Below are 14,445 nucleotides of genomic sequence, written 5' to 3' on the forward strand. Positions count from 1 at the left end.
TCCCAAACACCAGTTTAACAAATTAACACACTGTTCAGCTGAGAAGTATTTTTTATTATTAACCATTAAGTGCTGCCTTTTGTATCTTCTACCTATATCCCTTCAGTGTAACTTTTTTAGTTTAGTCCTGATCAGCTAATACTTTTAATAATCATACATCAATCAAATAGCTTCAGCTCTTGCCTTCCCTTTCAATTCATTCAATAGGTTGCTATCAGAATATTTTTGAAAATTTTGCTGTTACACTTTAGCTGAAAACACTAAATCCCTATTCTTAACAGAATCAAGTGTAAGCTTCCTACACTACAAACCAAGACATTCTAAAATAGTTTTTTTTTTATTTTATTTTAATAATTTTTAGAGAAAGAAACAAGAACTAGAGATATATAAAGAAAAACATTGATTTGTTGTTCCACTTATTTAAGCATTCACTGGTTGATTCTTGTATGTGCCCTGACTAGGGATTGAACCTGCAACCTTGGTGTATTGGGACAATGCTCTAACCCAGTGGTCCCCAACCCCCGGACCGGTACCAATCCATGGGCCATTTGGTACCGGTCCGCAGAGAAAGAATAAATAACTTACATTATTTCCGTTTTATTTATATTTAAGTCTGAATGATGTTTTATTTTTAAAAAATGACCAGATTCCCTCTGTTAGCATCTAAGACTCACTTTTGATGTTAGTCTCGGTCATGTGATACCTTTATCCGTCCCACCCTAAAGGCCGGTCCCTGAAAATACTTTCTGACATTAAACTGGTCCGTGGCCCAAAAAAGGTTAAGGACCACTGCTCTAACCAACTGAGCCACCCAGTCAGGGCTAAAATATGGTTGTGATGCATCCTTTTAAGGTTCATCTCCCAAAACTTTTCAAAATAAAATCTCTGAACTAGGTAAACAGGTTTATTTATTGTCTTCTCCTCAATACATTATACTTCTCTGCTCACTGCACTTCCATTCATTCTACTCCTTACAGTTAAAAGTTTTTAAATTTCTTTAACTGTTCAAATTTAGCATTCTTTAGGAGTCTGGTCCAATCTCTTTTTCTCTATAAAGTATTCCATGATTACTTTAGGCCAATGGTCAGTAAACTCATTAGTCAACAAAGTCAAATATTAACAGCATAACGGTTGAAATTTCTTTTGAGAGCCAAATTTTTTAACTTAAACTATATAGGTAGGTAGGTACATTCCTTATCGAGGTAGCGGCCGCACATGGTATTTTGTGGAAGAACCACACTCAAGGGGCCAAAAAGCCACATGTGGCCCACAAGCCGCAGTTTGCTGACCAGGGCTCTAGGCTGAAGTAATCCTTCCAGCTTCCTTAAACAATTATGCTACTTTCTACACCATTTATTTTTTGTTGTTGTTGTTGTTTTTTCATTTTTCTGAATCTGGAAACAGGGAGAGACAGTCAGACAGACTCCCGCATGCGCCGGACCGGGATCCACCCGGCACGCCCACCAGGGGCGATGCTCTGCCCACCAGGGGGCGATGCTCTGCCCATCCTGGGGGTCGCCATATTGCGACCAGAGCCACTCTAGCGCCTGAGGCAGAGGCCACAGAGCCATCCCCAGCGCCCGGGCCATCCTTGCTCCAATGGAGCCTTGGCTGCGGGAGGGGAAGAGAGAGACAGAGGAAAGCGCGGCGGAGGGGTGGAGAAGCAAATGGGCGCTTCTCCTGTGTGCCCTGGCCGGGAATCGAACCCGGGTCCTCCGCACGCTAGGCCGACGCTCTACCACTGAGCCAACCGGCCAGGGCCTCTACACCATTTATTATATCAAGTATGCCTTGGATATTCCATCATCTCCATTCAGTCAAGTACAATACTTACTAAGTGCCAAGCACTGATTCAGGCACTAGCAATACAGCAGAAACCAAGCCAGTCAGTTTCTACTCTTATGAATCTTTTAAGAACATCAGCTTTGAAAACTGGTTTGATCTTAGGCAATTACTTAACTCACCTTGTCTGTTTTATTTATTTATTTATTAAATTGAGAGAAGGGGAGGCAGAGACAGACTCTGGCATGAGCCCCAACCTGGAACCACTCGGCAAGCCCCCTACCAGGCGATGCTCTGCCTATCTGGACCTACTGCTTGGTCGCTTGGCAACCGAGCTATTTTAGCATCCGAGGCCAGGCCACAGAGCCAGTCCTCAGTGACCAACTGGGGCCTACTGCTCAAACTATTTGAGCCGTGGCTGCAAAAGAGAGAGAGAAGAGAGGAGAGGAGAAGAGAGAGAGAAGGGGAAGGGGAGGATTGGAGAAGCAGGTGGTTGCTTCTCCTGTGTGCCCTGACCAGGAATCAAACTGAGGACTTCCACATGCTGGCTGATGCTTTACCACTGGAGCCAACCGGCCAGGGTGTCACCTTGTCTGTTTTCAAATGTGTCTGTGAATGGGAGCATAATAAGTAAAGGAAGGACAAACTGAAGGGATCCAGGGAAGTTTTCTCCAAATGGAGATACTAGGTGTGTTCGTATGCTAGTGAGGATAATCTTATACAGAGGCAGAGCAGGAAACAGGAGTAAAGTCCTTGAGAGGGTGGCAGGACAGAGTAACTAGATCACACTGGTAGGATGGGCTTTTGAGAGGAAAAGAGCTTTCCCCATTATAACCCAAGATAAGAAAAGGTGGATAAAAATGTAGGTGAATTTATAAATTTTACAGGAAGAGCGAGTTAGGTCATTGGCTGAGAGTGAGTGTTAAAGAGTATGAAGGTTAGGCCTGACCTGTGGTGGCACAGTGGATAAAGCATCGACCTGGAATGCTGAGGTCGCCGGTTCAAAACCCTGGGCTTGCCTGGTCAAGGCACATATGGGAGTTGATGCTTCTTGCTCCTCCCCCTGTTCTCTCTCTATCTCTCTCTCTCCCCTCTCTAATAAAAATGAATAAATAAAATCTAAAAAAGTAAATAAATAAAAAAATTAAAAAAAAAAAGAGTATGAAGGTTAAAGAACAAATGATAAAGTCACCTTACAGAGTGGAATAAAGTATGTCCAAATGGAGAAACTCAGTTGATCTGCCAAGCAGTATCATTGAATGTTAACCTAAAGTTTGTCATCTTAAATTTAAAGCAAAGCCAACTAGCTTTTTTTTTTTTAATTTAAAAAAAAAAATTTTTTTTTTTTTTGAGAGAGGGAGATGAGAAGCATCAACTCATAGTTGCAACACCTTAGTTGCTCATTGATTGCTTTCTTATATGTGCCTTGACCAGGGGGCTACAGCTGAACCAGTGACCCCTTGCTCTAGCCAGCAAACTAAGGCTCATGTCTATGATCCTACACTGAAACCAGCGATCTTGGGGTTTCAAATCTAGGTCCTCAGCATCCCAGGCCGACGCTCTATTCACTATGCAACCACCTGGTCAGGCCAATCAGCTTTATGGTATGATGTTTCTCCATTATGATCAGCTACTTGGGAACAGGCATTGAGGAGACAGGGTTCATGGAGACTGGCATCTTTTCAGGTATATGGGACATCAGGGTACTTTTAAAGGAATAACTTTAATAATGAATCATAAAACCTAGACTAGTAATGAAGAAAAGTAAAGCCAGGGGAGGCCTTGTGGATGGTAAAAAAGTATTTAAAATCAGGCCTGACCTGTGGTGGCGCAGTGGGATAAAGCGTCGATCTGGAACACTGAGGTCGCCGGTTCGAAACCTTGGGCTTGCCCGGTCAAGGCACATATGGGAGTCGAAGCTTCCTGCTCCTCCCCCTTCTCTCTCTCTCTGTCTCTCTCTCTCACTCCTCTCTCTCCAAAAAATCAACAGCCTGACCTGTGGTGGCACAGTGGATAAAGCGTCAACCTGGAAACGCTGAGGTTGCTGGTTCAAAACCCTGGGTTTGCCTGGTCAAGGCACATATGGGAGTTGATGCTTCCTGCTCCTCCCCTCTTCTCTCTCTCTCTCTCTCTTCCCTCTCTATAATGAATAAATAAAATCTTTAAAAAATCAATAAATAAAATATTAAAAAAAAAAAAAAGTATTTAAAATCAATGGGCCCTGGCCAGTGGCCCAGTGGATAGAGCACTGGCCCAGCATGTAGACAACCCAGGTTCAATTCCCAGTCAGGGCACACAGGAAAAGAGACCATCTCCTCCCACACACTTATCTCCTTCTACTTCTTCCACTGCCAGTGGCTCAATTAGTTCCAGCGTGGCCTGGGCACTGAAGATAGCTCTGGTGGAGCACAACAACCTCATGTGCTAAAACTAGCTTGGTATTCGAGCATTGGCCCGAGATGGGGTTGCCAGGTGGATCCAGTCACAGTACATGTGGGAGCCTGCCTATCTCCCCCTCTTCTCACCTTAGGAAAAAAAAAAAGAAAAATCAATGATTTAAAAGTTTCTATGACAGTGATTTTCAACCTTTTTTTTTCATGGCACAAACTAATTACTAAGGTCAGTGCCCCTGACTGAATACAACCATTTTCATCTCATGGCACAAATAAATTAGTTACTAAAGAAGAGGTCAGGGCCCCTTTTTCTTTAGTAATTAGTTTATGAGTGCATGAGAAACAAAGGTTGAAAATCACTGATGTAGAAGAATTTTGCATTTGTAGTATGGATCTCTTTTAACAAGAACATAGGATTCTTAAGGACATAGAAAGTGCCTTTTATGTCCTTTCCTAAAGATGCTTGAAAACAGTAGAAATCAACTCATTCTTGCTGATTTGACTAGTTAGAGGCCCAACAGCTCACCTGGCATGTTACAGCCAATGTATGACAGATTTGGGTCTTTCCAGTTCGGAATTCTCCAAACATCTCTGTGATGGATCCAGTTTCAATTCCTCCTAAAAGAGCAGTAAGAAACATCTCTTAGCACAGTAGAAATGTTTAGAAAAAATAATCATAGAAATGTTCTTAGAGCTCATCAGAAAGATATTGACAGGAGAGTATAGAGGTACAGGAGGAAGGGCTGTAATTGTATTCAAATTTAAGTGTGATTCCTGAACTCATGTTATTTTGTACCCTAAAAAAAGAAAACTTGAATGATTAAACATTTGGGGAAGCAGTAAGAATCAAATCCCACCTAGGACAGTAATACTTTTCAAAACTACAGCTTTCCATAAAGTCCTGAAGATTAGTATATACTACAATGTAATATTCAAACATAAAGTATTTTAATCAGTCATCAGATTTTTAAGCTTGTGTTAGAGTAGAGGGTTAAATTATTTCTTTAGACAGAGGGAGCTTACTTTCTGAATGCAGTATTAAGTTGAGACTAAATTATTTAATTGGCAGACATCAATGTTTTATAAGTCAGAACCCACCCTGCAGCAGTCTTACTTCATCAATGTGAACACTTCTCTTATCCCTTAATCATATCCAGTGGTGGGATTCAAATAATTTAACCAGTTCCCTGCACTAATGACTGTTTAAAGTATAAGAAAACATTATACTGAAAGGTAGTTTATTATTTCATGCATTTAATATTTAAATAAAAACAATAAAAGAGGTACACAAAACTGGATTATAAAAGTTTTAAAATATTAATAAAAAACATTAAAACATATTAAATAATACCTGAAAAAAAAAACAATAAAACTGTTATTTAAGATATTTCCATATTGCTTTTTGGTTGGCGTCCTCATTTACAATTTTTTTCACTTATGGACGGAATAACATTACTAGGACCGCTTAGAATAAGCTATTGAGCCGATGAGCGTTAAAAAAAAAAGAGTGGCCCTGGCCGGTTGGCTCAGCGGTAGAGCGTCGGCCTAGCGTGCAGAGGACCCGGGTTCGATTCCTGGCCAGGGCACACAGGAGAAGCGCCCATTTGCTTCTCCACCCCTCCGCCGCGCTTTCCTCTCCGTCTCTCTCTTCCCCTCCTGCAGCCAAGGCTCCATTGGAGCAAAGATGGCCCAGGCGCTGGGGATGGCTCCTTGGCCTCTGCCTCAGGCGCTAGAGTGGCTCTGGTCGCAACATGGCGACGCCCAGGATGTGCAGAGCATCGCCCCCTGGTGGGCAGAGCGTCGCCCCATGGTGGGCGTGCCGGGTGGATCCCGGTCGGGCGCATGCGGGAGTCTGTCTGACGGTCTCTCCCTGTTTCCAGCTTCAGAAAAATGAAAAAAAAAAAAAAAGAGTAAGAGCCTGACCAGGCCATGGTGCAGTGAACTGAGCATCAGACTGGTACGTGGAGGACCCAGGTTCGAAACTCCAAGGTCATCAGCTTCAGCGTGGGCTCATCTGGTTTGAGCAAGGCTCACCAGCTTGAGTCCAAGGTCGCTGGCTTGAGCAAGGGGTCACTTGGTCTGCTGTAGCACCCCACCCCCCGGTCAAGGCACATATGAGAAAGCAATCAATGAACAACTCAGGTGCCACAACAAAGAATTGATGCTTCTCATCTCTCTCCCTTCCTGTACCTCTCTCTGTCTCTGTCACACACACACACAAAAAGAGTAAGAAACGTAAATTTGTGATTTCTACATTAGGCAGCTGCCCAGGCACCCACTTTAGAGAGAACCCTGATTACAAGTGCCATTTTAACAACCAGTTCGCCAAACTCAACAAAATATTTATATTAGGTATTGGTTCTGCTGAACTGGTGTGAACTGGCTGAATCCCACCACTGATCATATCTAACACATAAATTTAATACTTTAGCTTTATTCTATAACCTGGATGCTTTGCTAACTGCAGTTCACAACATAGGATAAGGGATTACTATACCTTGAAGTAGTTTATCAAGCTCTTTGGAGCCAGTTGTGATCTGTATGATCTCTGATCGCCTTTGGTGGAACTCAGTAGCAGTGGTAAAACCCATCGGAACTAATTTAGCTGCCTCAGTCTGGGAAAAACAAGAAACGTCAAATCCACAAAATAAGCTTACCAAAAAAGAACCAAGCTTAAAGCAGGAAAAGACAACATCTAACAAATTTCTAGTATAATTTCTCTTTAAGTCATCTAGCCTGCCAGGCAGTGGCACAGTGAATAGAGCATCTGCCTGGGACACTGAGTACCTAGGTTCAAAACCCTGAGGTCGGTACCTTGAGCGCAGGCTCACCAGCTTAAGTGTGAGAGCACATCACAGACATGACCCCATGGTCGCTCGCTTGAAGCCAAAGGTCACTGGCTCAGTGGAGCCCCTCCCCCCCCCCCAGTCAAGGCACATACGAGAAAACAATCAATGTACAACTAAGGTGCCGCAATCAAGAGTTGATGCTTCTCATCTCTCCTTTCCTGTTTGTCCCTCTCCCTCTCGCAAAAAAAAAAAAAGTCATCAAAATACTAGTAGTTCTAGTTCTTTTATTTATCTCTCTGGCAACTAAATGATAAGCTAATTTAGAGATTCCATGAAGATTAATGTTTAAATTGCCAAAACAAGTAATACATTCATGCACTTAAAAAATATATATATATCCTGACCAGGTGATGGCACAGTGGATATACAGCATTGGACTAGGACGCAGAGGACCCAGGTTCAAAATCCTGAGGTCACTGGCTTGAGCACGGGCTAACCAGCCTATGGCTTGAGCTTGAGCTCATATACATAACCCCATGGTCACTGGGTTGAGCCCAAAGGTCACTGGGTTGAGCCCAAGGTCATTGGCTTGAGCAAGGGGTCACTCGCTCTGCTGTAGCCCCCCCGCCCCCCGTCAAGGCACATACGAGAAAGCAATCAATGAACAACTAAGGAGCAGCAACAAAGAATTGATGCTTCTCATCTCTCTCCCTTCCTGCCTGTCCCTATCTGTCCCTCTCTCTCTTTCTCTGTCAAAAAAAAAAAAAAAAATATATATATATATAAATCCACACATACATACTTCATCTGATTTATAACAAATATAACAATATAATACAAAGTTCAAAACATATATATATATATATTTTTTTTTTTTTGTATTTTTCTGAAGCTAGAAACGGGGAGAGACAGTCAGACAGACTCCCACCGGGATCCACCCAGCACGCCCACCAGGGGGCGACGCTCTGCCCACCAGGGGGCGATGCCCTGCCCCTCCAGGGCATTGCTCTGTTGTGACCAGAGCCACTCTAGCGCCCGGACCATCTTTGCTCCAATGGAGCCTCGGCTGCGGGAGGGGAAGAGAGAGACAGAGAGGAAGGAGAGGGGGAGGGGTGGAGAAGCAGATGGGCGCTTCTCCTGTGTGCCCTGGCCGGGAATCGAACCCGGGACTTCTGCACGCCAGGCCGACGCTCTACCACTGAGCCAACCAGCCAGGGCAAGCTGCTTCTTATTGACTGGGCAAGCCCAGGGTTTCAAACAGACGACCTCAGCACTCCAGGATGATGCTTTATCCACTGCACTTCCACAGGTTTGTCTATCCAAAACATATCTAAACCTTCAATTCCTGTTCCATCAACCACAGACTATCTCTTAATTTTCTACTTTGTTAAATGAGGACATTTGTCCTTTGATCTCTTCTCCCTCCATGTCTACTTCTTCATCTCTGTCAGCTTTATCCCCCCCCTTTTTTATTTTTTAATGAGAGAGACAGAGACGGACAGATAGGGACAGAGAGGAAGGGAGAGAGATGAGAAGCATCAATTCTTCATTGCGGCACCTTAGCTGTTCATTGATTGTTTTTTATATGTGCCTTGACCAGGGGGCTCCAGTCCAGCCAGTGACGCCTTGCTCAAGTCAGTGACCTTGGGCTCAAGCCAAAGACCATGGAGTCATGTCTATGATCCCATGCTCAAGCTAGTGAGCCCACACTCAAACTGGAGACTTTGGGTTTCAAACCTGGGTCTGCTGTGTTCCAGGCCAACACTCTATCTACTGTGCTACCATCTGGTCAGGCTGTCCCTTTCCTTTTAACTTTTACTTTTTCTGAGAGATTTATATCCTATTTTGTAGTTACTGATAAATCTTCAATGATCAGTCAGTCTTTCAGTTAGTTGATTCCAAAATTTAAAAATAAATGCATTTACAGAAATATGTGGGAAGTAAACACTATACTATTAAATAACAAATTAGTCAAAGAACTTATAATGGAAACAAAAAAAAGCTTTCAGATAAAAATAAAAACACAAATACCAAAACTTATAGGATACAGCAAAAAGCAGTACGTAAAGGGAAATGTATGGCTGTAAACACCTTTTTAAAAAAATCTTGCCCTGGCTGGTTGGCTCAGTGGTACAGCATTGGTCTGGCATGTGGATGTCCCGGGTTCAATTCCCAGTCAGGGCACACAGGAGAATCGACCCTCTGCTTCTCCACCCCTCTTGCTTCTCTCTCTCTCCCTCCTGCAGCCATGGCTCAACTGGAGAGAGTTGGCCCAGGGCATTGAGGATGGCTCCATGGTCTTGCCTCAGGTGCTAAGAGCTTGCTTGCCAGCAACAGAACAACACCCCAGATGGGCAAAGCACCACCCCCTAGGACCGTTTGGTTGCTCCGCTTGGCCCACCATGAAAGCTAGAACACCCACTAGTGGGCGGGAGGGACCAGGTTGACCAGCACTGCAAAAGTGGGCGGTTTTTATAAAAAGGTTTGCCTTCACGGCTCTAGTGGGTTTGTCAGGTGGATCCCGGTGGGGGTGAATGCAGGAGTTTATTTCTCTGCTTTCCCTCCTCTCACTGAATAATAAAGAAAAAAAATTCATCCCAATGTTTATATTATATAGCTTTGTAAACACACCATATTCCCCCATGTACGTGATGCTCTCATGTATAAGACACACCTTAATTTTGGGGCCCAAAATTTGGGGGAAAAATATATTATATAAAGTTATTGAACTCAAGTTTTATTCATCATAAAATTCATACTACTCCTCATCTGCACAACAAAGCAGGAAATGCAAGTTAAAAAAAACTACAACCACTGTATAAGATGCACCCAGATTTTAGACCCCAAAATTTTAAAAGGGGTATGTCTTATACATGGGGAAATGTGGTAATTCATTGCAGAACCGAACGGTATGACAGAAATACAATTATTTCACTAAGGTTCCAATGTTAACACTATGTCTCTCAAAGGTGTTGACTGTCAAATTCAAATAAATTCTCTTTTGTACCCTCCCCTCTAGTTTTAAAATCCTGATCATTTAACCTTGTTTTTATATCGGAGCCACGTCTTTCTCTAGTCTTCCCTGACTTAATATTTCTGAAATTTTCCAACCTCTCAATCTTACTATGCATTCTGCTGAATCCTTCTTTCTCACTCTAAAGATCTTTCCTCGTCCAAACTGAACTCTAGGTTAGCTACAGTCCTGGGCCTTCCTTCACTGAGTACTTGAGTTGGAGCCCTCTAACCTAGATCCTACGTTTTTCCACCTTCATTCTGATAAAGTATACTCTCAAATTGACTTCCTAAGAAAAAGTGGATGAAGCCCTGGCTGGTTGGCTCAGCGGTAGAGCGTCGGCCTAGCGTGCGGAGGACCCGGGTTCGATTCCCGGCCAGGGCACACAGGAGAAGCGCCCATTTGCTTCTCCACCCCTCCGCCGCGCTTTCCTCTCTATCTCTCTCTTCCCCTCCCGCAGCCAAGGCTCCATTGGAGCAAAGATGGCCTGGGTGCTGGGGATGGCTCCTTGGCCTCTGCCTCAGGCGCTAGAGTGGCTCTGGTCGCAACATGGCGACGCCCAGGATGGGCAGAGCATCGCCCCCTGGTGGGCAGAGCGTCGCCCCTGGTGGGCGTGCTGGGTGGATCCCGGTCGGGCGCATGCGGGAGTCTGTCTGACTGTCTCTCCCTGTTTCCAGCTTCAGAAAAATGAAAGAAAAAAAAAAAAGAAAAAGTGGATGAGAAAAAAATATTTTGAATTCTCATATTTCTGAAAGTTTTATTCTGTCTCAATATTTGACTAATAATATAACTATAAATAGAATGTTAGTTTTTTTTTGTTTTTTTCTGTATTTTTCTGAAGCCAGAAACGGGAAGAGACAGTCAGACAGACTCCGCATGCGCCCGACCATGATCCACCAGGCACGCCCACCAGGAGGCGATGCTCTGCCCACCAGGGGGCGATGCTCTGCCCCTCCAAGGCGTTGCTCTGTTGCGACCAGAGCTACTCCAGCGCCTGGGGCAGAGGCGGAGAAGCCATCCCCAGCGCCCGCGGGCCATCTTTACTTTTTTTTTTTTGTATTTTTCTGAAGCTGGAAACGGGGAGAGACAGTCAGACAGACTCCCACATGCGCCCGACCGGGATCCACCCGGCACGCCCACCAGGGGGCGATGCTCTGCTCCTCCGGGGCGTCGCTCTGCCACGACCAGAGCCACTCTAGCGCCTGGGGCAGAGGCCAAGGAGCCATCCCCAGCGCCTGGGCCATCTTCGCTCCAAGGGAGCCTTGGCTGCGGGAGGGGAAGAGAGAGAGACAGAGAGGAAGGAGGGGGGGTGGAGAAGCAAATGGGTGCTTCTCCTATGTGCCCTGGCCGGGAATCGAACCCGGGTCCCCCACACGCCAGGCCGACGCTCTACCGCTGAGCCAACCAGCCAGGGCCATCTTTGCTTCTTAAGAGGATCTTCCCTCAGAGCTTGAAAGGCATTGCTCTACCTGCTTCTACCATCCATATTTCTAATAGGAAATGTGCTTTCTGATTGTTTTTCCTTCAGAGCTCACTTATTTTTTTCTCTTTTAAATCTTTCAGAATCTTATCTTTGTGACTGGTGTACTGAAATTCACACTGCTCTGTCTAGGTGTTGGTCTTTGACACTATGGGGTCTTACTATGTCTGACTTCTGCTTCCCTTTAACTTTGTCAAGTGGTATTGTATTATTTCCTTGAAAACTTTTTCCTTTTTTTTCTGTTATCTCTCTTCCTATAACTTCTACTAATCTTCAGGATAAATGAAGATAATGAAAACTAGAAAATAAAAACACATGCCCTGGCCAGGCAGCTCAGTTGATTAGATAATTGTCCTAATATGCCCCAGTCAGGACACATACAAGAATCAACCAATTAATGCATAAATAAATCGATGTCTCTCTCTCTCTCTCTCTCTCTCCCTCTAAAATCAGTAAGTAAAAATTTGAAGAAATAAAATAAAAATACCAAAGAGAGGGAAAAGAAGCTATAAGCCAATACTGATTAAATTCTAGTTAATAATAAAATTACTTTAAAAAAAATCTAGTTAATATATGCTAAAATACTGGTGGAAAGCCTAAAGAGTGGTGGCGCAGCGGACAGAGCATTGACCCGGAATGCCGCGGCCCTAGGTTCGAAACCCTGAGGTCGCTGGCTTGAGCATGGGGTCGCTGGCTTGAGCATGGCATCATAGACATGATCCTATGGTCACTGGCTCAGCAAAAGCCCTCTGGCCAAGGCACATATGAGAAGCAATCAATGACCAACTAAAGTGCAACAACTATAAGTTGATGCTTCTTATCTCTTTTCTTGTTTCTTTTTTTTTTTTTTTTTTAATTCATTTTTAGAGAGGAGAGGGAGAGATAGAGGGAGAGAGAGAGAGAGGAGAGACAGAGAGAGAGAAGGGGGGGAGAACCTGGAAGCATCAACTCCCATATGTGCCTTGACCAGGCAAGCCCAGGGTTTCGAACCGGTGACCTCAGCATTTCCAGGTCGACGCTTTATCCACTGCGCCACCACAGGTCAGGCCCTCTTTTCTTGTTTCGATAAATAAATAAATAGACAATCTTAAGGAAAATGTACTAATATCTGCAACTTTCTTTGAAAAGCATAAAAAAATAACCAAGATGGACTGCAAGTACACTAAAATGTTAATGGCATAAATGGCATAGTCTAGGTGGTGGGTGTATGAATGTTCACTGTGTAATTCTTTCAGCTTTGCAGTAAGTTAAAAATGTTGAGAAAATTCAGAAAGAGATGCTTTACCTTATCAGTTTAACCCCTACATTTTCTAATCTATGAGTTCTTTTTATTTTATTTATTTATTTATTTATTTATTTATTGTAATCTATGAGTTCTTATAGGAACAGAATATTATAACCAAAATGAAATTTGAAGTAAAAAAACCATCCAACTGCCTAATTAGGCAGAACTTCACTTCTATTCTTACACTTTACATAATCCTGCTTTCATCTATGCTAAGTAGAAGTCTTGAGAAGTTTTCAATAGTGTCCTGGCTGGATAGTTCAGTTGATTAGAGCATTGTCCTGATATGCCAAGACTGCAAGTCAATTCCTGGTCAGGGCACATACAAGAATCAACCAATAAATGCATAAATAGTAGAACAACTAATCAATGTTTCTCTCTCCCTTCCTTTTTAAAAATAAAAACAAAAAAGACTTCAATAGCCAAACTACAAAGCCCTATTCACAAGACATAACAATGACAAGTAAAAGATTACAAAAAATATCCATGCTAAATCTGTCAGTGCTATCATAGTGTACCAAGCAAGGGAGAACAGCTCAACAAAAGCCAATTACAATTTCTTTAAAGTTTGAAACTGTGGAAAAAGCCACTAGAATCTGACACCTTCTGAATGAACTGCTTCATTCAGAATATTTTCTCTCAACTGTTTTGATTTATATTCTGATAATGGATTTCTTTTCTTTAGACAGTTTCATCTTCCATCACCATATATTTGGTCTTCTTTATCCTTTACTATACCCTCCACCTCCCTTCCCTCGGGTAAACACCATTCTGTTGTCTCTTGAGTTTCAGTTGTATATCCCCATGAGTGAAATCCTAGGTTCTTAGCTTTTTCTGACTTATTTTGCTCAGTGTAATATTCTCAAGGTCCCAAATCATGTATTAGAAATGTATCTTGAAATCTATGTAATCTTATTAACTAATGTCACCTCAATAAATTAGAAAATAAAAAATAGGCACTGCCTGGGTGGTTCAAAGGATAAAGTGCCAAACTGGTGTACCAGAGGTCGCGGGTTCAACCTCAGTTTAGGGCACATATGATAAGCTATCAATGAGTACACAACTAAATGAAACGATGAGTTGATGCTTCTCTCTCTCCCTTCACCCACCCCTTTTCCCCTTCCAATTTCTCAAATCAATGAAAAAAATTTAAAATAAAACAAAATAAAGAATTTTGGAGATAGTTTTCCTTCTCCACTGTGACAATAAATATTCTTGCTTAAAGCCAATTAAAAAGATTTTGGGGAAGTGGTAGAGCATTGGCCCAGCATGTAGAAGTCCTGGTTTCAATTCCTGGCCAGGGCACATAGGAGAAGTGTCCATCTGCTTCTCCACCCCTCCCCCTCTCCTTCCTCTCTCTCTCTCTTCCCCTCCTGTAGCCAAGGCTCCATTGGCGCAAAGTCGGCCCAGGCTCTGAGGATGGCTCCATGGGCAGAGCATCGCCCCCTGGTGGGCTTGCCAAGTGGATCCTGGTTGGGCACATGAAGGAGTCTGTCTGACTGCCTCCCTGTTTCTCACTTCAGAAAAATACCAAAAAAAAAAAAAAAAAAAGGAAAAAAGATTTTGGGGAAGTGGAAAGAAACAGCCACAGTACTGAAAAAATCTTTAGCCTTTAAAAGTAAATAGCACAATCTTTACTTATTAGAAATTCACAGTATAAAACGACTGAGACAGAAGCCCTGGCCGGTTATCTCAGCGGTAGA

The 14,445-nt window shown here is 43.2% G+C and overlaps 1 protein-coding gene across 2 annotated transcripts in view; it reads right to left on the minus strand.

Moving 5' to 3' along the window:
* The window catches only part of RAD51 (RAD51 recombinase), a 51,147-nt gene that overhangs the window by 23,020 nt on the left and 13,682 nt on the right, over nucleotides 1-14,445 (minus strand). For both annotated transcript variants that reach the window (XM_066343107.1, XM_066343106.1), the window contains exons 4-5: nucleotides 6,673-6,790; nucleotides 4,702-4,793 (exon numbers count right to left, since the gene is read on the minus strand). In XM_066343107.1, coding sequence (XP_066199204.1) covers nucleotides 4,702-4,793; nucleotides 6,673-6,790 — 210 coding nt within the window. The remainder of the gene's footprint in view (nucleotides 1-4,701; nucleotides 4,794-6,672; nucleotides 6,791-14,445) is intronic.

Source organism: Saccopteryx leptura, chromosome 6 (genome assembly GCF_036850995.1).
Source record: "Saccopteryx leptura isolate mSacLep1 chromosome 6, mSacLep1_pri_phased_curated, whole genome shotgun sequence".
Lineage (NCBI taxonomy): Eukaryota > Metazoa > Chordata > Mammalia > Chiroptera > Emballonuridae > Saccopteryx > Saccopteryx leptura.